Source organism: Thalassophryne amazonica, chromosome 22 (genome assembly GCF_902500255.1).
Source record: "Thalassophryne amazonica chromosome 22, fThaAma1.1, whole genome shotgun sequence".
NCBI lineage: Eukaryota > Metazoa > Chordata > Actinopteri > Batrachoidiformes > Batrachoididae > Thalassophryne > Thalassophryne amazonica.
This window is the reverse complement of record NC_047124.1, coordinates 26,128,940-26,152,667: the sequence shown is the minus strand read 5'-3', so window position 1 is coordinate 26,152,667 and position 23,728 is coordinate 26,128,940. Positions and strand designations below refer to the sequence as shown.

At 44.3% G+C, this 23,728-nt stretch overlaps 1 protein-coding gene across 1 annotated transcript; it reads left to right on the top strand.

The window, feature by feature from the left end:
• Window positions 1-3,591: 3,591 nt before the first annotated feature.
• LOC117504487 (high-affinity choline transporter 1-like) lies at window positions 3,592-19,451 on the top strand. Its single transcript, XM_034163949.1, has 7 exons — window positions 3,592-3,775; window positions 3,890-4,003; window positions 7,431-7,586; window positions 15,276-15,424; window positions 15,572-15,715; window positions 18,730-18,883; window positions 19,240-19,451. Exons 1-7 carry the CDS (start codon window positions 3,592-3,594, stop codon window positions 19,449-19,451), a joined length of 1,113 nt encoding a protein of 370 aa, XP_034019840.1.
• Window positions 19,452-23,728: the final 4,277 nt, after the last annotated feature.

Here is a 23,728-nt window from a genome sequence, read left to right as displayed (position 1 = left end):
GACACTCTGGATTATCTTAATGAAACATTTTAACAGAGAAAATGAGAAATATATTTGTTATTTCTTTAATTATTTGGTTGAAATTGCAAAATAAAACAAAAGTACGACACTGTATGCTTGAAATACGATTGAACTGGTACATTTTCCAGCAACATTTCCTGATTAAATTTTCAAGGTCATAGATCCAAGGTCAAAGTCATGAAAAATCTTGGAAAACTGGAAAAAACCCTTTAACATTGACAAAACTTTCAAAAATTCATGACTCAAAGATCAAATTTCTTTGATGTGTGGATGGTATCATTTATCGACTCATAAAGTTTGATCTGGATCTGATCCAGATTTTGACCAAATGATCTGAAAAAAATTCAGAAACCAAAAAAGTTGGAAAAATAAATAAATCCTGACAACACCACAAAACACTTCGATTCAAGTACATGAACTAAATACATGCTCCTGACATTTGATCACAACTAATATAGCTTCTAAAAAGCGACTTCTAACATGATTCTGACCTTGAAATTTTTTCCAAGGTAAAATTTTGTGGAATGCCTGTGGCTCAGCGAGAAGAACAGATTGTTCACAAACATGAAATCCTCTTGGCTGCAGGCGTGCGTTGTGGCAGGTCTGGTATCTCTGGTTGTTCTTCAATTTCTGTCTTGGGCGAGTGTAATTGCTCAGTCCCTTTCCTGTTATTTTTAATTTATTCTTGAGTGCATATTGGTGGTTTTTCCCCACATTAAGTATAACCAAGTGGGTTTTCCTTCATCTGTCCTGTTTATTTTGATTGTTTAGCAGAGAGAACAACCATATGGTATTGTTAAATAAATATCTTATATATATACATAATATATACTTTGCTGCTTTCCCAAAAGGGGGATTTCTGCTCCTTATGGTGGTGCACCTTAGCTAGGAATTACGTAAGAATTGTTCATTTTGTCATAAAAGCACCAAATTTGGCACAGATATTTTAAATTAACTCATGTTTATTTTCAGATGTGAAGCATCCTGTAGCTGACCTCTAATGACCGACAGGGGACAATGAAAAATTACACAGGGGTAAAAATTTTAAAATGTTCCAATCATGTCTGATAATAAAGATACCAAAAAGGTATAGTTTTTTGATGATCTATAACTGAATATTATGGAGTTGTGGGGTAAACGCAGCAAAAATGGTGATAAATTTTGATAAAAAGGGATGTAAAGTATTGGTTGAGCTAATAGGATTAATAAATGGAATAGTTTTGTCTATGTTCAATGCTTTGTCTCCAAAGTAAAGGTCAAACAAAGTCAATGTCCACTGGATTCTACAACATATGACATATTACCCCATAACATAATAACTAAGCATGACAGATGGTGCAAAGTATTCCTTTTTAAAACCCTATTAACCCAATAATTTATCCCCACAAATGAAGTTGGAGGAGGTTATGTTTTCACCTGTTTGTGAACAGCTTGGAGCCCACAATTTTTCATATATCGTTATTAAATTATATATATAATTTCTACCTGATGTTCTTATTTTATTGTAGTGTTACAAGTATTTTTATTATTGGATATCTTTGCACACGCTGTTTGATGCACATTTTCTTCTACTCGCACTCATCTTGTGTGTTTCTCCACTGTGAGATCAATAAAGTCTTATCCTATCCTATCCACATCAGAGTCTCCAAAAGTCTCCAATAACATGAGGAAAAGTCTCTAGATTTCTTGGTAGTCACTTTAAAAAAAAAAAAAAAAAAAGTCACTGGAGGATGGGTCCGACTAATCCCTAAATTTATTTCCCTATTTTAGTCCTTATTAATTTTGCTAAGCTGGCAACACTTGGGTGTAGGTTTATAACTAAGTGTTATATTATTTTGTCAGTAATAATATACATATGCCATTGAATTTGAAGCTTGTATCACCATTTGAAGGATTGTTTCAGTTATCTGCTGCACTAATAAACCAACAGAGCATGAATCAGCTGCTGTCTGTTAGCTTAAACATGTGTGTATATAAGGCAACCTGGATTAATCCTCTGGGGCCGACGCAGTCGTATACGAAGGCTAAGACCAAGCTTTACTAAATTATAAATAACTTTTGAATGATATGAGATAAAAACTTACTTTTTTGGCTGAAAAGTTAACTCCGCGGACTTTCGAGCCAGCCATCGGCCATCTTTGTACTCCTCATAGAAGCTGTGTGATGATGTGCACAATGTGAGTGTCCAATCGGAATTGGTTCACCATCACATGGTTTTCCAAAATCCAATCGTAGGGCAGATTTACCTCAAGTGAAAAGCCAAAGATCATTTTGAGGAGTGATATGTTACTAGTTGGCCTGTTTGAATAGCCCCCTGGGTGCTCCAATGAGTACATACTTTTAGTACATAGTGTGCCCTGCGCCATTTTGCACAGCGATCAGTGAAAGCAGGAGCACACGGAGAGCCTCTGACGACAATCTCACGTGCTCAAACAAAGAGTGTGTAACTATCAGGATTGCTCCACTAGTTTGCATGTGAATGTTACTGGATAACTCTGTTGCTTTCTCTGTGTAAAGCACTGTTTACCATATCAATGAACAACAAAACGCATACACCATTTTGTATATATTGTTCAAAATGTGCATTTGTGTTTATTGTTTGAACCTTTTTGTTGTACAGTCTTTCACACAAGACCTCATATTACCTTTATAAAGTGTCAAAACAGTTGTTTATTTTAGTTTACTATGTGTTTTGAATGAGTGTGGAAAATTATTTTTCGCTTTATTTTTTCCTTCCCTATTTTTGATTGAAACCTTTATTACACTTATAAAACACAACAAAAACATATATATTCTGAAAGCACAGGTTGTCCTGCAAAAAGAGACATAAAACTTGATTGTGGGATGCAGGGAGATCTGTTAACAGCAATAATAAAACATTTATGCCAGGTGAGTGAACTGCCCAAAAAATGCCCTCGGACCCCAGAGGGTTAAAGGAGAAATGCTGCTTTTAACAACGTGGACCTCATTTCTGTCATAAAATATGGTAATTTACTCACCAATACAAGTTTGGTGTGATTAGAAGTCTATAGTTCAAACGACGTGTTCAGTTCAAATCTGAAGCAAATATTTTCTGCCGTGTCATGTCAATCATCTGTGTCCAGTCAGATTTCAGGGAGTCCAGGAAGTGTTCAACATTTGACATTTCCTGTTTCACTGTGACTGAAAATTTGGCACTTCCTGTTTGAGTGTGAGCTTGCCACTGAGTTCCTGCGAGAGTCCATAGGATCTTGTCTGTCAATCCAGGAAGTGTTTGACATTTAAACATTTCCTGTTTTACTGTGGATTTGAAATTTGGCACTTCCTGTTTAGGACAGTGTGTACCATGAGCGAGCTTCGTGCCTCTACGTGACGCTTCGCTTGTATAATTGTATTAGGGACCTCTCTGGGCCTCTGTCAGTCATGGGCCCCTAGAATCCTTCACCTTATTGTCCCTTTTTCAGTGCCCCTTTCTGCTTGGCACAATACTTGTACCTCTGAGAGGTATAAGTAAACTCCTGTTTGTTCAAAAGTGGACATCACAAATGACAGAATTATGTTTCAATTTTTATTTGCCCACAGACACCAAAAATGGCAGTGAACTGGATCGGACTCTTGTCCATTGGGGTCTTTTACATCATCGTGCTTAGCATGGGAATTTGGGCGTCCAGGAAGTCCAAGCATGAAGAGCGGAAGTGTTTAGCAAAGCGCAGTGAAATTGCAATGGTTGGAGGACGAAACCTAAACATGTGGGTTAGCATCTTTACCATGACAGGTAATAAAATAATATATTTTAACAATATATTTCATATAATTGCTTTATAGCCATGAATCACCAGCATGCAATGTCTGTTTTGTTAATTTCTGAGTGTGTTCTGGTATTTTTCAGCTACTTGGGTTGGAGGAGGCTACATTATGGGGACAGCTGAAGCGGTTTATGATCCCACAAAGGGTTTGGTTTGGGCTGTTGCCCCCGTTGCCTACTTCTTAAATCTTCTTATAGGTGGGTGCCAGTTCAGTTCGTGTTGAGATGCATAATTCAATTGGTGATGTCCCAGAGACCAGCCTGATCAACCAAAGCAAACCATCAGAGGCTCCACTGAAGCACGGTTGATATTCATGCATGCAATCAGTGAATACTTGGAGAGCTAAGATGTGGTTGATGGTTCGACTCTTCTTGAATCTGAACCCAGACTTCTCCTTCTGCTGTGTTTTGTACCGGGGTGCTGCACAATGAGTCGCTGGCTTTGGGGGGCTTGAAGTGCTGGTTAACATCTCTCTTCTGGTTGTTCTGTACTCACTGGGAACTGTGGAACCTTTGTATGAGTTGTACTTTGCAATGTTTGTATCTCTGCTTGGCTCTGAGTTTTCTCAACCTCTACTGATATGCCAATGTTTTGGTTGGCTGATAATATCAGCTGATATGAGCCTCTCATGAGCACATTGGTATCAACGTGATTTTTGCAAATATGATAAGTTTTATTTTACCAACTGCTTCCCCCCTGTTTGACCTATTGCCCTCCGGGAGATGCTACAGGTGTCAACAAAGTCCCACACCAGCAGCCTGACAAACAGCTTCTTCCCCTGAGCCATACATACTGCAAACACACACAGACCTACTCCTATAAACTCCACCCTCCCACCCCACCCCCTGACAACAACCAATCCATCCTCCCACCTTTATCACCTCAACAGCACTGGCTGACTGGAGCCGCAAAGCAAACAGAACCAGACATGAGGATATGGTGTGGGTAGGAACCCAGGACAGGAACCGGTGCCAGGTGGACGCTCATGGAGCTGAGGAGGAGGAGGCGAGTTCTCGTGGGAATGCTGTAGAATGCAGTAGATCCCACCTGGGCATTCTACGGCCCACAGGCTGTGTCTCAGTCCGAGTCAGCCGAGACACACTTTGATATTTTTGGGCTGGACAATGGCGTGGATTATTTCCTTTGTTCTGTTTTAAATGACATGTCGCACTGAAATTAGAACATTTCCGAGTGTTTCCGACAGTGTTTCTTAAAGCTCGGTTAGAGGAAAACGTCTCAGCATGCACTTAAATGCTGCTAACGTTAAAAACAGAACCACAGATTAATTACAAAGATTTTTGATGCAGTCACAGTAAAAGGAGTTGCTTTCCACTGTGCAAAAACTTAGTGCGCGTGCACATTGCGTGAGTGGTGTGTGCTGCTCCGTTATAGGACAGTCTCACGTCAAGAGGAACCAGGCGAAAAAGTGAAGTGGAAGGGCACAGGGGCCAGGAAGGGCAGCCACCAGAGCCACCGCGGCAGCACGACGGACCAACAAGGGAGCGGCCCAACGGCACCGGAACGCACCCCTGACACCCCCCCGCCCCAACGGAGGCACAGGAAGTAACCCCACACCCGAGGGAAGCACGCAGGTCGCTGGCAGGGCCCACCAAGGGGGGGGGGGCAGAACCGCACCACCCCGCCCAAAGCCCCGAGAGGGAGGAGTGAGCGATGGCGAAACGAAAGACCAGGGGGCAAAAGAGCCACCGCAACTGAACCCACAGCGCAGGCAGGAACCACCGGCACACGAGGGCGGGGCTGGCCGCCAGGAAAGAGGCGAGAGCCAACCCCCGGGCCAGGAATCACACGAGGCCCCCCGACACCCGAGACCCCCCCAAGCAGCCCACAGGACCCCCCAGCGCCAAATCACAACAAAGCTACAACAAGGTGCTTCACACAAGTAAGGTCTAACCTTACCAACCCCTAAAGCAGGGGTGTCCAAGTTCGGTCCTCAAGGTCTACCTTCCTGACACTCTTCATTGTCTCCCTGCTCCAACACACCTGAATCCAATGAAAGGCTCTTTAAAAGTCTGCTAATGAGTCTTTCATTGGATCTTGACAGCTTGGGACTCCGACAAGGGCGGTCGCATCTCCTCCACTCTCTCTCCCTCTGCCTTTAACCTTCAAGTCCCTACTCACCAGATGGTGAATTCCTTAAAACTATATTGGATTCCGGATCTATTGGACTGCTATTGGATTAACCATGGAATTGATCAACTGGTCTCTGAACGCTATTGACACCATTTTTTCTACAAGAAGGTCAGGACCGGGGGATCCTACCTGCCCAGATGGAACGTATCCTGAAGGCTATGTCCTTGACTCCTGAGGGTCTTGGCGTGTTGCATGCTTGGTGCCTTTCTCCGTGGAGGACGTCAAGGATTTATTCATCTTTGGTCTCATGGTAGTGGGGCTGGCACTTTTTGGCTTATGTGCTGCCCTGATCTACCGGAAAATGACTGGGCCGTCATGATTAACGAGGTTGGCAAGGCAGTGCATTCTCAGACTGCGATGACTATTGAACTCAGACGCAAAGTGGATGACACCCTGGAGCTGATGCGTGCCTTGCAGTTGAAGCTGAAGGTTTCGGAGGCCGGCGAATATTCATAATTCATAATTGGGAATATTCCTAATTCACAATTGGTTTTGGTTTCGAGTGAAGCTTCGAAAAGTGTTTTTCACTGCTGTGAGCCACAATCAAGGTCAAATTGCCCACTGTTTTTTCTCCTGAGGAATGTGGCCTTGGTGAGATATTCAGCTCTTCATATCTCAATCCACATAGACAATATCCATGGGAACAACGGATAGACTTCTGAAGCACGGTTCCACTCCCTTCCCCCTACCCCCTCCCTTCCCTGATCAACACCTCCCCTCTCTGGCGCCGTCAACGTCACTTTCCCAAGCTGGCTGACTGGCGGCGCGACTCAAGGTTGCAGCAGATGTGTGCCATTATTACAGTGAACAAGTAATAATTGTGGATTAATTGCGGTTTGTCTGTGGTATGTGAGTGTGCAAATCTCGTTGTTGTCATGACAATGATAAATAAAGCTATCTATCTATCTATCTATCTATCTATCTATCTATCTATCTATCTATCTATCTATCTATCTATCTATCTATCTATCTATCTATCTATCTATCTATCTATCTATCTATCTATCTATCTATCTATCTATCTATCTATCTATCTATCTATCTATCTATCTATCTATCTATCTATCTCAGTTTCGCTGTACCTCCCCACCCCCGTACAATGACAATAAAGACTATTCTTTTCTTCGAACAAAACAAGATATTTAAAGACATTATTATGGGCTCTGGAAAACACTCATCAACATTTTACCCCAGTTTATTAAATTTGATTAACTTAACAACTAATTGATTAATCGAGGATGTAGCTGATTGGTTATGAAAATAATTGTTAGTTGCTGCCCTGTTGATAAAACATGAAACCTACTGTATGAAAGTCAAGGAATGTAAGTTGTAAGCATTTGAACTCAACTTCTGTTGCCATTTTAAAAAAAATAATTGATCATGGCTGTCTTGGGTCACACACTGCTCATTTCAATAATCAACCTCAAATATGTCTGAAGCAAAACTACTGTATCTCTGTTTGTGTGACTTTAGGCGCTGTCTTCTTAGTTAAACCTATCCGGGCGAAGAACTATGTCACCATCATGGACCCATTTCAAGAGAAATATGGCAACAGTATCGCGGCTGTTCTCTTCATTCCTGCTCTAATAGCAGACATCTTGTGGATAGCATGTATTCTTAGTGCACTAGGTGAGTATTCTCAACAAAAGTGAGACTGAAAAGTTTACTTTGCAGCAAGTGAACTTTGTGTTGATGTTCAAAACATTTCACCACTCATCCACGTCTTCAGTTTAAAAAGCCTGAGTGATCTTCCAAAAATGCAGCCTAAGGGAAAGAGAGTCTCGACTGCAAAACAAACAACATTAATCTGTTGCACAAGAGGAGATCTTGTCCGTTCTGTCTGGGCCGTCGCTAAAATGTACTTCAGAGCATCGTCGGGTCGGGTGTGCTCTCGCTGACAGGAGTTTGTCAATGGCAAACAATATTATCGCAGTATTTTTTCCATATGATGATACAACATTAGCCCCTCTCGCACATCTGTGGGGTGGTTGCGCTTGGGAGGTGTCCTGGACAGTTACTGCTTTCTGGATGTGTGCTACCACTGGAGACAGAGGTCTACTGCTGGCCACTTGCTCTGGGCCTGTGTCTCGTCTTGATGACTTGGTTTACGGCGGTGTCCGGGTCACTCCTGTGTGCTCCCAGGCCCAACACGGGGTGGGGCCTTGATGCCAGACCATTTGGGGGTTGCTCTTCAGTGGATATCTCTGGGCTTGTGCCGTTTCTTTGGCTATTCAAGGTATTGCGCCTTCTGTGCTCTCTGGAGACAAGTGTATTGTGTCCAGAGGATCCCGGCCTGGAGACCTTCCTGATTTTCCAACCTGATGGGACTTTGAACCAAGGATCCTCAAATCACAGTCCATCACTTTAACTACTTGACCATCCCCATGCATAATGGATCAGCCTTGGGTCATGGATGGCCACCGCCCAGGCAGAAAACTGGTTCATCCCCACATCTCAAAAATGACTATCTCCCATAGCCAGGTGAAGCGTGGGAGTCCCTTTGGTCTTCTCCAGTCACTGGTCTGTGAAGTCAAGGTCAGTAAACCTTTCCCCATCAACAAAACCATGTACGTCATTGATTTCTACAATAATACCCAACATTCAATCCTGTTGTGAAAGTGTAGGAACACGGACCCACAACAGGGGGCGCAAATGAACGGACAATGGAGGAATCAAATAACACTGTTTTTACTGTTGTGAAAACAGGCACAACAACACAGCCGATTACAATATTGAGACTGAGTCCAATAACCACGGTGTCGTGTGGGCAGGCTCGACGATAGGAGACGTCTGTCCAAGTCGAACCGGAACCAACCCGATTTCCTCTGCCACCGAACCCCGGGAATACTGGAGCCGCCAAGTCCCGAATCCCCAGGTGGCCACTGCCTCCGCTCGTCGGATCCGGTACTGCTGGCAAGGAACAAAAACAGTCAGGTGTGGATGCGGCTGCACCCAGCAAAACGGAGGGTGGAGAGTCCACCTCCACCTCTCGTTAACAACGATACAGGAGTGTAGGAAGGTGAGTACTTATCAAAAGTTGTTCAGTAGTCAGCTGTCCTACAAATGCTCCACAAGAAATACAACAATGGTTAGTTATATGTATGGCAGAGATTGTTACCTCTTTGGTTAGGCGATATCTCGGCAAATGAGGTGGAGATGCTGTCCTGCTGATATACCTCCTTATTGATTGGGATCAGCTGTCTCCAGTGATGGATGACAGCTGTCATCCTGGCTGCTCCCGTAAGGCGGCAGCGCCCTCCGGTGCCTGGAGCCCGCACTCCAGGCAGGGCGCCCTCTAGTGGTGGTGGGCCAGCAGTACCTCCTCTTCAGCGGCCCACACAACAAATCCATGCAGTTGTGGCAGAGTGGACGAGTTACTTTTAATCGTGAGATGTTTAGAAATCATGAATGAACATGGTAAGTCGGACTTCTGATACCACCCTGGGAGTTTCATGCAGGGAGTTCTCCAACTTGAATAACTTCAACTCAAGACACACAGGTTGGTTGTACAGAGAGAGACAGAGTAGGTGGTTCCAAAATACAAAATAATGTATTACCATTAAAACCATTTAAAATAACAATTTATCCTAATTAAAAAAGAAAAAATTAATCCCCAAATGGGCAGCACAGACGTCAGTTCCTTCAAAAGACCACTCGATGGTGCTAAAGCACAGCACAAGCCATCCACTGACAAAGCTGATGAACCCCAATCATGCTTCTGAGACACCGGCAGTGTACGGAACAGATCATGAAACATTTGATCAAAACGCTCACATTGCCCATTCCCATATGGATTGTATGGTGTAGTATGGGACTTCTCTATGCCATAAAAGCCACACAGCTGCTGGATCAATACACTCTTAAAACTCTGTCCCTGATCAGAATGTATCCGAGCTGGAACCTCAAACCTCTAGAACCACTCCGTAACCAAAACTTGAGCTACTGTCAGTCATCACAATCATCACAAGAATGTCTTCTCCTCCACCATGTCTAGGCCCTGAAATGGTTAAATGGCCAGTTGATGGCAGTGCTCATGGTAGTGTTGAGCATTTGCCACACATTTGCTAAAAGTGATGAATCACTTGGCAAACAGAATTTTCAGTTTTCAAATTGCCTTTTTTTTTTGTTTTTTTTTTTACAAATTAAAAAAAATTACATATTTACAAATACAGATTTGTTTGTGAAACCCACCACATGTTTCAGTATATGGCTATACCGACCAACCAACCAACCACTGCTGACGTCAGGAAACTGTTCCCAAAATGCATTGTGGCATTTGTGTCTAAATGCCAAAGCCTTCAAAATTAGTGCATTCTTTAAAACTAAAACATATAGGTGATATTTTCACTTTGTAAAACGACAGATGTGACGTTAATTTCAATAACTTGTCCGGCATTAGTTTGTTTAAAATTATAACCATAAGTCAAAACTGTCTGCCTGTGCATGACTCCAGTGATATGCCGGCAGGTCTGTATGGTGTGAAGATAAATTATCTTTTTTCCTCCTCCCTCTTCCTTTCTCTCTGGTAGTCAACTCTCTTCTGCCTGTAGAGGATAGAGCTAAATGGTAAATGGACTGCATTTATAAACACTTTTCCATCTGCATCAGACGCTCAAAGCACTTTACACATCAATGCCTCACATTCACGCCGATGTGAGGCTGCTGCCATGCAAGGTGCCCACTACACACTTGGAGCAACTAGGGGATTAGGGACCTTGCCCAAGGGCTCTTAGCAAAATGAGAATAACAAAAACAAACCAAAAACCAAGAAACAGACCAGATAAACCGTCAGACCCTGACAGTACTCCCACTGCCGCGGCCGACCCCTGACAGCCCAGGAGAGTCAGGGTGAGCGGCACGAAAGTCATGAACGAGACCCAGGCGCATGGTAAATACTGCGCCACCATCCACACACTGGGTGGGTGGCGGAGGAATGGCATGAGGGCACAAAGCACTAGACCGGACGGGCTTGACTTGACTGATGTGAAAAATGGGGTGGACACGCATGGAGCGGAGGAGGTGGAGACGGACAGAAACAGGATTAATGACCTTGGAAACTGGAAAGGGAACAACAAACCAAGGAGCCAGTTTCTTAGGAACCCCCTAAGGGTAAGGTGACACGTGGATAGCCAGACCTTCTGTCCGGGAGCGTACGGTGACGTGGTAGACCTTCTGTGATCCGCAGCGGTTTTATAAACCACGGATGAGCGCAATAAAATGCGCCTAGCCCGCTCCCAGGTTCGTTGGCAACGGAGGATGAGATTGAGGGCAGAGGGAACAGACAAGTTACTACTGACTAAAGGAAAAATTGAAGGCTGGTGACCATATACAACATGGAAAGGGGAATAACCTGAGGACACTGAGGGCAAACTATGGTAAGCGAATTCAATCCAGGGGAGTTGTGTAGACCATGATGCCGTGTGCTGTGAAGTGAGAATTTGGAGACCTTTTTCTAATTCTTGATTAAATCGTTCTGTCTGCCCATTGGCCTGTGGATTGTAGCCCAGGTTAGATTTGACGTGACCTCGAGGAGACAGCAGAACTTCCTCCAAAAATGGGACACAAACTGTGGAGCTCGGTAGGACACAACATCCTGTGACAACTCATGTAACTTGAATATGTGAGACAACATAACCTCTCCCGTCTCTTTAGCAGATTGGAGGCGTGGCGAAGGAATGAAATGCACTATCTTAGACAGGCGACCAACAACAGTTAAAATCACAGTGTGCCCCTTGGAAGGTGGAAAACAGGTAACAAAGTCTATGGAAATGTGCGACCATGGACGAGTAGGAACAGGCAAGCAGGCAGTTGGTTGATTTAAGCATCGTGCACACTTGACAGGCATTGACATATTCTGCCACATCCTTATTAAGTCCCGACCACCAGAATCGCTGTTGCACAATGGATATTGTTTTCTTGATCCCTGGGTGGCAGAATAGACGGCTTTCATGGCACCATCGAATCACATCCCCCCTGAGCATTTTGGGGACGTAAAGGCGGCATGGCGGCAACCAGCGGGAACAGGTACATTATCTATGGCGAATTTTACACTTGACTCGATATCCCAAGTTAGCATGGACACAAAGCAGGATGCGGGTAGGATGGAGCTTTGGCCAAACGTAGGTACTCAAGATTTTTGTGGTCGGTGGAGACTATGAATGGTATCTGTGCCCCCTCCAACCAGTGCCGCCACTCCTCCAAGGCCACTTTTACCGCCAACAGCTCGCACTCGCCGATACCATAGTTCCGTTTTGCTGTAGACAGTTTCTTAGACAAGAAGGAGCACGGGTGCAACCTGGTGTCTGAGGGATTTTTCTGGGAGAGGACTGCTCCAACCCCTACATTAGAGGCATTGACATTGACCACCATGAACTGCCGAGCAGGGTCTGGGAGGAATAGTATGGGGGCTGGGGTAAAGCAATGTTTTAGGGCTCTGAACGCCTCCTCACACTCCGGGGTCCAGACGAACAAGCGGAGGTACGAGGTGACACCATGCAGTAGCACCGTGACCGTACTGAAATTTCGGATGAATTACGAAAAAGTTTGCAAACTCCAAAAACATTTGTACTTCTTTATGTGACGTGGGAACGGCCCAGTCCTGTACCGCTGCAACCTTCTCTGGATCCATCTTTATTTCTCCCTTAGAAATAACAAAGCCCAAAAAGGAAACCGTGGACTTGTGGAATTCACATTTCTCTGCTTTCACGAAGAGATCATTTTGCAGGAGGGTTTGTAAAACTGTACGTACGTGGTGCATGTGTGTTGCCAAATCTGGGGAAAAGATGAGGATGTCATCCAGATATATGAAGACGAATTTATTCAGGTATTCTCGTAGCACATCATTCACTAAATTTTGGAAAACTGCTGGTGCGTTTGTGAGTTCAAAAGCCATGACCAAGTATTCATAATGATGGGACAGTGTATTAAAGGCCATTTTCCACTCATCTCCTTGTCTGATCCAGACCAAATGATATGCATTGCGTAAGTCAAGCTTGAAAAAAACCGTGGCTCCCTCCAACAGCTCAAACGCAGAGGAAATGAGTGGCAGTGGATAACAGTTCTTTATTGTGACATCATTAAGGCTGCGGTAATCAGTTTTCCTTCTTCTCAACAAAGAAGAACCCCGCCCCTGCAGGTGAAGATGAAGGTCGAATTAAACCAGCTGCCATGGACCCCTGGATGTACTTGTTCATTGCGTGGTGTTCAGGTGCCGACAGAGAAAAGAGTTTTCCCCAGGGTGGGCTCGCCCTGGGGAGAAGCTCAGTGGCACAGTCATATTCACGATGGGGAAGGTAACAACTTGACTCTAGCTTTACTAAATATGGCAGCTAAGTCATGGTAACACTCGGGTACCCTGGCGAGATCCGGATTTGAACCCTGCGGGGTGCGTTCAGGTTTTAATAAACATGTGTGATTACAGGCCGGGCTCCAGGATGTGATTTCATCCTTAACCCAATCAAAATTTGGACCGTGTCGTTGTAGCCAGGGGTTCCCCAAGATTATCGAGTGAGTCATATTGTCCAATACATGGAATCTGATTGATTCAGAATGTGTATGGGAAACCAATAATTTAACAGACTGTGTGCGATAAGTAATTTGGCCGAGCACGTGGCCGTCCACAGCATGTACCACCAGAGGGTGCGAGATCTTATACAGTTTCAGGTGAAAGTACCTGGTGAGAGAAGAAAGAATCAAGTTGGCATCAGAACCAGAATCAATAAAAGCCAACATGGTAATGGAAGTGTGATCAGATGTGAATTTGGCTGGGATTATATTTTGTGTCGAAACAGGGGAGATGGAATTAAGACTCACCCGCAATTCCGCTCTTGAACGTGCGGTGGCACCCCTGGCCTGACAATTGGCTATCATGTGTCCAGCTTATCCACAGTAAAAGCAGAGGTCATCCACATGGCGGCGCTGTCGCTTAGCTAGGGTCAGGAAGCGGCCTGGGGGCAGGGTGGCCAGGAAGCATGTTGGGCTGATAGGCTGGATGACAATTCCCACGGCGAGGACGGTCCTGGCGATCAGCTCGTTCAAAGTTTCCGGCAAGTTTATGGCGACCAGCTGATCCTGAATTTCTGCTGACAGGCCATGAAAGAACACGTCGAAAAGTGCGGCCGGGTTCCAGTCACTCTTCGCTGCCAAGATGCGGAAGTCGATGGCATAAGCTGTGACCCAGCAGCTGCCCTGCTTCAACTTCACAAGAGACCATGCTGCTTCACGGCCCGGGGCCGTATGTTGGAATACTTGCTCAAGAGCCCTTGTGAATACCGGGAGTGAAGCACAGGAGGGTGACTGTCGTCCCCACTCGGCCATGGCCCAGGCAGCTGCTCAACCAGGCAGGTGGGTGATGATATATGCGATTTTAGATCTGTCATACGGTAACATGGATGCCATTAATTCAAAATGTAATGCGCACTGGGTGATAAAGGTCTGACATCTCCAGAGTCGCCTGAGAAATGTTCAACATGACAACAGATTGCAGATAACAGGCGCTGGTACGGAAGCCGGCGAGGCAGCTGGCAGCCTTGGTGGTATGCTGTGGCTGCATCCGACGTAGCCTGAGAATCGAGTCTGGACAGCATTTGACTCATCTGAGCACTTACTGAAGCCATAAAAGTCTCGGCGTGTGACGCGTTCACTAAACCCGGAGCTTAGCGTATCGAGTTTGTCTTATATCACCCAAGACTTTCCCAGGATAAAAGGTGACAACAGAATAAGAGGGGAAATCACTCCCACAGGAGCCAACTGCTGCCATGCCCTGAAAAAACAAAACAAATTAACACACACAAAAATATTGCTTTCACCAAAAAACAAACAGAACACACACCTCTGCTCTCAATCTGCATCCCACTTCTGACACCAAATGTGGTGAAGCAGATGAGTTACTTTTAATCGCAAGACATTTAGAAATCATGAATGAACATGATAAGTCGGCTTCAGACACCACCCGGAAGTTTCACCCAGGGAATTCTCCAGGTTTGAATAACTTAAACTCAAGACACACAGCTTCGTTGCACAGAGAGAGACAGAGTAGGTGGTTCCAAAAGAATTTACAAAAGAAGAATTTACAAAAGAATTTAACATTAAAACCATTTAAAATAATTTATCAATCGTAATTAAAAAGAACACATGAATCGCCAGTGGGCGGCACAGATGTTAGTTCCTTCAAAGACCACTCGATGCGCTAAAGTCCCTGAAGAGTGCAGGAGCCATGAACACATCCCTGAGGAACACCAGTTTTTACACTTCATCTGTGCTCACAAAAAATATATGAAGGATGTGTGTTCATTCTTGAGTGTGTGTTCATGTTTATAGGAGGGACATTAAGCGTGGTCATGGATATCAACTCCACACTGGCTGTGACTGTGTCTGCAGCTGTGGCTGTTGTTTACACATTAATGGGAGGTCTGTATTCTGTGGCCTATACTGATGTCATTCAGCTGATCTTCATCTTCCTTGGTTTGGTATGAATACATTTCAGAATAACTACGTTTTTTGCCATTTACATAACACACCGGCGGGTGTATCACTGACCAAACAAGATCAGAATAACTGTAAGGTGTTGAACTGCACATTTGTAAATCTCTATCCAATTATTCTCATTATTTCAGTGGCTCTGTGTGCCGTTTATCCTAACAAGCCCTTTGCTGCCAACGGTCACCACTGCTGCAGTGTCAAAGTTGTACCAGGAGCCGTGGCTTGGGAAGGTACAGCTTGAAGATGCCGGAGCCTGGATAGACAACTTATTGCTTCTGGTAATAGGCACATATAATGACAATAATTTATCCTTTACATTTTTCATTCAAATAAGAATAAATATACAACAAAAAGTACGAGTTTATATTATGTTGTTGTTGCACTTTTTCTTTTTTTGTGCTGTGCACAGCACAGCATATGCAGTTACTTAACATAAGGACTTTATCTTCCAAAAATAAGTAAGACAGACAAATAAACGTGCACTGGACAAAATATTGGATGTTATTTTGTGCAGTTTGGACAAAAGGAATCATGATATGGAGAAAAGAACAGCTGACACATGCAGGAAGCCCTCAGCCTGTGGTGTGTACAATAAGGACTTTTAAATAATAATAAAAAAAAGAAGACATGCAATGGACAACATACTGGATGTTATTTGATGCAAATAAACACAGATTGTGAAGTATGTCACAGGACCTCCCAAAATAGTGAAACAACAACAAAAATAGCAACAACAACAAAAAATGCAACGTATGCTACAAAATAAGATACCCACTCAACAACGTCCTGTACTCAAATATTTCTTTTTATATTTTAGACTTGGCCAGACCCCAACAGTACATGGGGAGAGCAGAAGCACTTGTGTGTCTGTCAGGATCTACGTCTTAGCAGCAGATCAATACATCATTGGTTTCAGTGTTGATTCTGAACCTTGGTCTGTGTTGTCAAGAACCAAGACACTATTTGATTGATTTCTTTCATATATAATTAAGCACATCTTGTAGTGTAAACAAAACACCAAAAATACTAACATGGACATCAAGCTCATTTGTATGATTTTTTGACCCCTCATGTTGGGCCAAAAATTGCCACCATTTTTTGACCCACTATTGTAGATAAGATTAGACACAACTTTATTGATGCCTTAGGAAGACTCCCTCAGGGAAATTGAGGTTCCAGCAGTATTGTATAACAGCACACATGGTAAGAAGCACACAGAATATAAAAAGTGAAAGTAAAAAAAAAAACAGTATGCAAACATAAACTCCAGACATACTGCTCGCTACAGGTTTACTGGCTACTACTGTTCCTCTCATTCCCGTCCTCTGTCTTCCTGTTACTCCTCCCCCTGAATGAGGAGTTGTACAGTCTGAAGGCCTGAGGGACAAAGGAGTTTTTCAGTCTCTTGGTACACTTGGGAAGGAGCAGTCTGTGGCTGAACAGGCTTCTCTGGTTGCTCATGACGCACAACCAGGATCTACACCACAAATCACTCATCAATAGGGATATAATGACCAATTAAAATTAAATACAAGTTATGATTTGAGTTCACAATGCAATAATAATGACTTGGACTTATAGAGCGCCTTGGTGGCGGTAAGCTATTAGTGTAGCCACAGTTGCCCGGGGCAGACTAAAGGAAGCGTGGCTGCCATTCTGCGCCTACAGCCCCTCCGACCACCACCTTCATTCACACACATTCATAAATAAGCATGTTTTGATTGTGGGAGGAAACCGGTGTCCCAGTTTAACTTCCCCCTGATATCTCCCTCTCCCACCCCCTGTATAGCAAGTCTGCTGCAGTATTATCACACATTTCATCCAACCCACATTTATATATGGCTGATACAATGGAAACAACATTGATATATGTCTCAAAGATGTGGTGTTGCCCTGGATTGATTGTAGGCCATTTGATAGAAAACGTATTCCCATGAGATGGTGAGGACCTTTCCAGGTATGTGAGATGCTAATAAAGAAAATCTTAAATGACGGGGGTATTAAGAGGGCTGTAGTTGGGAGGTGAAGGTTTTTAGCCATGCTAATGCTCCCCAGAAGCGTGTACTGAAAAAAAAGTCTGAAGGACCAAAATGACATGGTGAGATACTGAAGAGCTTTGCTCGTTCATGTCTGTGACATATACATATTAATATAATATTTCCATATCATCTGAAATAACAAAAATAGGTAGGTAAAAAGGTTGCAACCAGCTTTCTGGTGATGATCACAGACTTAAGATCCAACTCTTTTGCTGAAGCACCTCTGTGGAGATTTGAAGGAGCAGAGATTATCACACAAAACCCTCTGCCATCCAAAATGTTACTTATGCTGCGTTTACACATAACGACGAATGCCACGAAGTCATGAATGCCACAAAGTATACATTATTGGCCGCTGATCACGAATGTGATGATTTGAGGCAGAGGTGTCAGGTGTCCTCAGGAACTGCTGCAACTGTTACCACGCGTTATGATTAATGGCACGTGTTTGTCTGGCGAATTATCAGGAAACCATTATGCATGGTCAACAATAATGTTCCGCATTGCCCCACGCATAACAGCGCATCGTTACATTCTGTCACTTGTGAATGAGGCGAATTGTCTCCACACACACCCATATTCATCCATCAGCTGCTACAATTCAGATCACTCCAGTTTGGCTCCTCAAAATCCACAGCAGAACTTTGTTATGGCATGCCTTAGTTTGGGCTCTGTGCCATGGAGTGGCGCAGAGAGGAGAAGGAGATAGAGAGAGCCAGATGTATGGCTCCACGCGGCTCTCGTCTCGCTTGTTTTGCCAACCATCAGGCACAGCAGCAGCTGCAGGTGGAACACCTGCAGGAGCGTGCTGAGGAGCATTGGAACAAAACTTTTAGCCAATGGCATCACTATCCTTCTTCAGCATACTGCAGCAATGAAACTGAATGCAGTGCAGCAGGGTTTAATTGTGTGCATGACAGAGAAGAACACTGTCACACTCTGTTAAGGATCACCACTAATCAAGACGGATCAACACGCTCAATTGCGACCTCCATGACATGAGGTGAAATGAGGGTGGTGCGTGACATTCGTGGAAGATTTTTTGACAGCCAAAAACATGCGCCACGAAAATCACCAACACGCATTATTAAGAAACCTATTCAGATGCGTTAAGTCACATTAAGGATGTCAGGAATGTGCCAAGAATGATGCAAACATGACATTCATAACGCATCCTGCCGATGTGTAAACGCAGCATTAGTTCTCCAGAAATACATCACAAATTTTTAAATAAATCTTGTTCTTCTTCCAAGGTGATTGGAAGCATCTGCTACCAGTCCTTGTACCAACGAATCCTGTCCACAGCCACCGACACTCAAGCAAAGGTCACCCTTTACGCTTCCTCGGCTATTTGTCTAATTCTTGGCATCCCTTCAATTGTCATTGGAGCAGTGGCTGCATCTACTGGTACAATTCTAACAGTCTGCTCTTGTATTTATATGTATTTTACTAAGACAAATACTTTAGATTATTTGCAATTAAATGGTAAGTTGCTAGACAGTACAAACTAGAAATGTGCTAATGCCCGACACACTCACAGTGTCCTACAAAATTATTTTAATGACAGGAGTAATTCATTTGTTTGCTGTAACACAATGACACTGGGGTTGCACATCAAAATTTTAATAGAAGTAAAACGTTTAGGATTTTTTGAAAAAAGTTTTTGCCTTCTTCACATTAGACATCCATCACCATGTCCCCATTACATGTGATCTTGACATTCCCATAAGTGTGTCTTTAATATTGTGTTTCATTTATGTTAGACTGGAACCAGACGTCCTTCGGTTCACCGAGCCCATTTGAACAGGGCAAAAGTGGAATGATCTTACCAGTTGCCATCCAGTATCTTTGCCCGTTCTACGTCTCTTTGTTTGCTATGGGGGCGGTTGCAGCTGCTGTGATGTCATCAGCAGACTCCGTCCTTCTATCGGCCGCATCTTCATTGGGCCGAAATATTTTCAAGAATATTATCTAAAAAGGGTAAATTACATGTTGCATCACCATAGGTATTGGTTTCTGCCTGAAACACATTTAGGAGTCACTGCAGCTTTTTGGGGGAAGGAAAAAAGGAATACCGGTAACTTCCCTGTTTGACTTGAAACAAAGTTACTTATGATAAAATATTTTTTTCTCTTTTAGGCATCAGAAAAACATATTCTCCTGCGGTTTAAGGTGTCCGTCCTCTGTGTGGACTGTGGGAGCAGGCCTGGCCATGACATCATCTTCCCTTTTCTTGTTTGGATTTCAGCAGTGATGTTTGTTTTCAATTATGTCCGCCCAGGGATATGTGTCCTGTTTTTGCGTAATTGGGGTCAACTGCTACGGGGCCTGTTCATGTTTTGTACTTGGACTGTTGTTGCGAGTTCTGGTTGGTGAACCCCCCTTAGGAATTACTGACATCCTCCCCCTGCCGTGGGACGGATACAGGAGGATGGTCACCGTCGCCGTCTGTTCCCTTTCGTACGGCCATAATGTTGATTACCATTGTATTAATTCTAGTCATGTCGCACTTGGTAGGGTGGTTAAGTGAGAAAGGAGTGCTGAAAATCAACCTGGTTAACCCTGTCAACACCAGGGAAAAACAAAAACAAATTGGTGATGCACCAAATTACTGAACAAGTGCCCTTATCATCCCAAGGCAACAATGAAGAAGAAACAAACATTCAATATGAGCACCTAAAGTTTATTAATCTGTGATAGTTTTCTGGAGAAGTGTTGGTTGTTTCAGAAGTGTGTGAAACCTGCTTAGTGTTTTTAATTGGAAAAAATACCCTGGGAGCTGAATGTCAACACCTTGGTGATTCTGCATTGTCCTGTATCCCTCTCTCATGTGGAGTCCCACAGGCTGAATTCAAAGCCCAATCCTTTTCTACCTGTACTGCCTCCCTTTGGGTTTGATTTTTAAAAAACATGGTCTCTCCTCCATTTTTATGCAGATGACTCCAAATGTACCTTCCCGTAAGATCAAACTATGTTTACTGTCTGACACCACTGTTGGAGTGTTTTAAAACATCAAGTCATGGATGGCTTTCGACTTTTTAAATTTTAATGAAGTAAAATGGAGGACATACATTTCAGACCTTATGACCTTGGTCATTTTGACGGTTGTCGACTTGTATCACAACTAACAGACCTTTTCGATTTGCAAATGCATTTTTTAACAAATGAAAAAAATGACATATTTTACAAAAGCACATTATTTGTAAAAACAAACGCACGTTACATTAACTTCTGTTGGTGTTTATATTGAATGAATGAGTCAACCAGTCAGTGTGAGGGGAGGCTCAGTTTACCCATAATTCCTTTGGGCATCTGTGTGTGCTAAATGTTCAAAACTTCAGAATTAGTGCATTATCTTAAAATGAAAAGTGAGCGTGAGCAGCAACTCTACTCTGAGCTCCCCATGGATGACGAACTTCTTACCCTATCTCTAAGGGAGACACCAGCCACCCTCCTAAGGAAGCCCATTTTGGCCACTTGTACCTGCGATCTAGTTCTTTTGGTCATAACCCAACACTCATGTCCGTAGATGAGAGTAGGAACGAAGATAGAACAGTAGATTGAGAGCTTCGCCTTTTGGGTCATCTCCCTTTTCGGCACACCAGTACGGTAGAGTGAATGCAATACCATCCCTGCTGCGCCGATTTCCCGGGCAATCTTACGCTCCATTGTCTCCTCTCTCAATTTCAATTTCAATTTATTTAAAAGGGACCATGTGCAATTAAAACATAAATGTTACCATTTGATGCATTGCACCAGAGTTAGCCTTAGGCTAATTTACATCTGCAGTCCCTGATCTCAAATAAATATGACACATATAAAATCATCAAACATCACAAATAAATACAACCAAGATATTAAACGTGAACAACACCCCGGGGTACTTGAACTCCTTTACTTGGAGCAAGGCTGTATTCCCTACCCGGAGTAGGCAATCCATCGGTTTCCTGCTGAGAACCATGGCCTCAGAATTAGAGGTTCTGATCCTCATCCCAGCTGCTTCACACTCGGCTGCAAACCGATTCAGTGAGTGTTGGAGGTCACCGGCCGATGAAGCAACAGGACCACATCATCTGCAAAAAGCAGTGATGAGACCCTGAGCCCACCAAACCAGAAACCCTCCTCCCCTCGACTATGCCTTGATATCCTGTCCATGAATATCACAAACAGGATTGATGACAAGGCGCAGCACTGGCGGAGGCCAACCTCCACCGGAAATGAGTCCAACTTACTGCAGAGCACCCGAACACAGCTCTTGCTTTGCAAGTACAGAGATTGAATGGCCCTGAGAAGGGACCCCCTCAGTCCATACTCTTGCAGCACCTCCCACAGTATCTCCTAGTGTACCCGATCATACGCCTTCTCCAAGTCCACAAAACACATGTAGACTGGGTGGGCATACTCTCAGGCACCCTCCAGGATCCTTGTGAGAGTAAAGAGCTGGTCAGTTGTTCCACGACCAGGATGGAACCCGCATCGTTCCTCTTCAATCCGAGGTTCGACTATCGGCCGAACCCTCCTTTCAGCACCCTGGAGTAGACTTTACCAGGGAGGCTGAGTAGTGGATTCAAGGATTCAAAAGGAGTTTATTGTCATATGCACATAGGAACATGTTCCCTGCACAATGAAATGTGTTTACTGCATTTTTACCCATCCTAATTGCCAGTTAGGAGCAGAGGTCGCCTTTTTTGGCGCCCGGGAACCAGCTCCAGATGTATATCCCTGCCCTAGGTCACGAGCAGGGCTGAGCAAACCTTGACCAGCCTCATGACACACTTAACAAACAACAACACACATAAGCCGGTCCGGTACATGAACACATATAAAAGCACACACAAGGAATGAATTGGGAAAAGAAAAACCTCCATTGCTGCTGTGTTGAACTCACGCAGCACCACTGGAGAGCAAAAAAAAAAAAACCCATAGCACAGAAAAACAGTCATAACAAAAACCAAATCACAACAGACGACAGATGACAGCCGAGACTTGGATGTGTCCAGTGTCCAGACAGACAGCCCGGAAGGCCGCCCGAGGTGCCATTGACAGGCCTTATCTGTCCATCCTTGGGGGGATTCCAGTCCTGAATCAGTCCACCAGAGTCTCAAGGTCCCACAGTCAACATCTCAGGACTGGGAAGGGAGGGAGGGAGGGGGGAAGATGAAGAGGCGGGGGAGACGAGGAGCGAGGCTATCAGGAGTGTTCCTCAGGAGGAGGATTTTATCCTAGCGGCCTTGAAAGACAGCTGGTGTTTGGAAACCAAATAGATATCCAGATTAACAGACGCCTGGCAGATTCCACAGTCTGAAACTTCAGAGTGGCTTCCAAATACATCTGAATAGAGGAGATGTGGTCTTACTGACGATCAAAGCGGTTTTCCAGTGCAGCCATTCTCCCCGAGATGGATTCCAATGTGCGGTTGACACCCGCCGACTGAGCTGACACTGCCCTTCCAATCGAATCAATCATGTGGGGCAGCCTGGACGGGCGAATTAATGCCGCCTCCACCTTCTTAATTTTCCGGTAAACCAGTGCTATGGCCGCCCCACACAGCAGAAACACGGTCACCACAGCTCCAAATAAGTAAACATCTTCAACGTCCTCCACAGACAACATGTACAGGCACATGACTTGCCACCTCCGCCATCACGTAACCCGCCACATGTGTCCCGGCAGGACAGGTCGGGTCCTCCGCTCCCGAGTGTCTTGTGGAAAAAATAATATCAATTGCATTCAGAGACCACTTGATCAGATCCATTTTGCCATTTTCCAGAGGAGCAGGGCTGGCAGCCTCACAGACAAAACACGCTACAGTAGCAGGAAAGTTGGGGAGGGAGGAGGAGAGAAAAATGTGACCGTCCCAACCGAGAGCAAGAAGGCAAAAAAAAAAATGATGCCCCTGTAGTTGGCACACACTCTCTGGTCCCCCTTTTTAAATATGGGTACCACCACCCCAGTTTGCCACTCCTTAGGCAGTGTCCCAGACCTCAACGCAATGTTGAAGAGACGTCTCATCCAAGACAATCCCTCCACACCCAAAGCCTTCAGCATTTCTGGATGGATCTCATCAACCCCCGGGGCCTTGCCACTGCAGAGTTGTTTGACTACCTCAGTGACTTCCACCAGTGAAACTGATGAAAATCCTCCATCAGCTTCCACCTCTGCCCCTACTATAGAGGGCGCTCCGGTCTGATGCAGGAGTTCCTTATAGTATTCCTTCCAGCACCAGATTACATCCTCAGTTGAGGTCAACAG

Excerpts from the sequence above, each read along its gene's own strand:
- LOC117504487 (XM_034163949.1), top strand. The coding sequence starts at position 3,592 with ATGGCAGTGAACTGGATCGGACTCTTGTCCATTGGGGTCTTTTACATC. Across the intron at positions 15,716-18,729 it reads TAGACAACTTATTGCTTCTG|GTGATTGGAAGCATCTGCTA; the intron begins GTAATAGGCACA and ends TCTTCTTCCAAG. Across the intron at positions 18,884-19,239 it reads AGCAGTGGCTGCATCTACTG|ACTGGAACCAGACGTCCTTC; the intron begins GTACAATTCTAA and ends CATTTATGTTAG.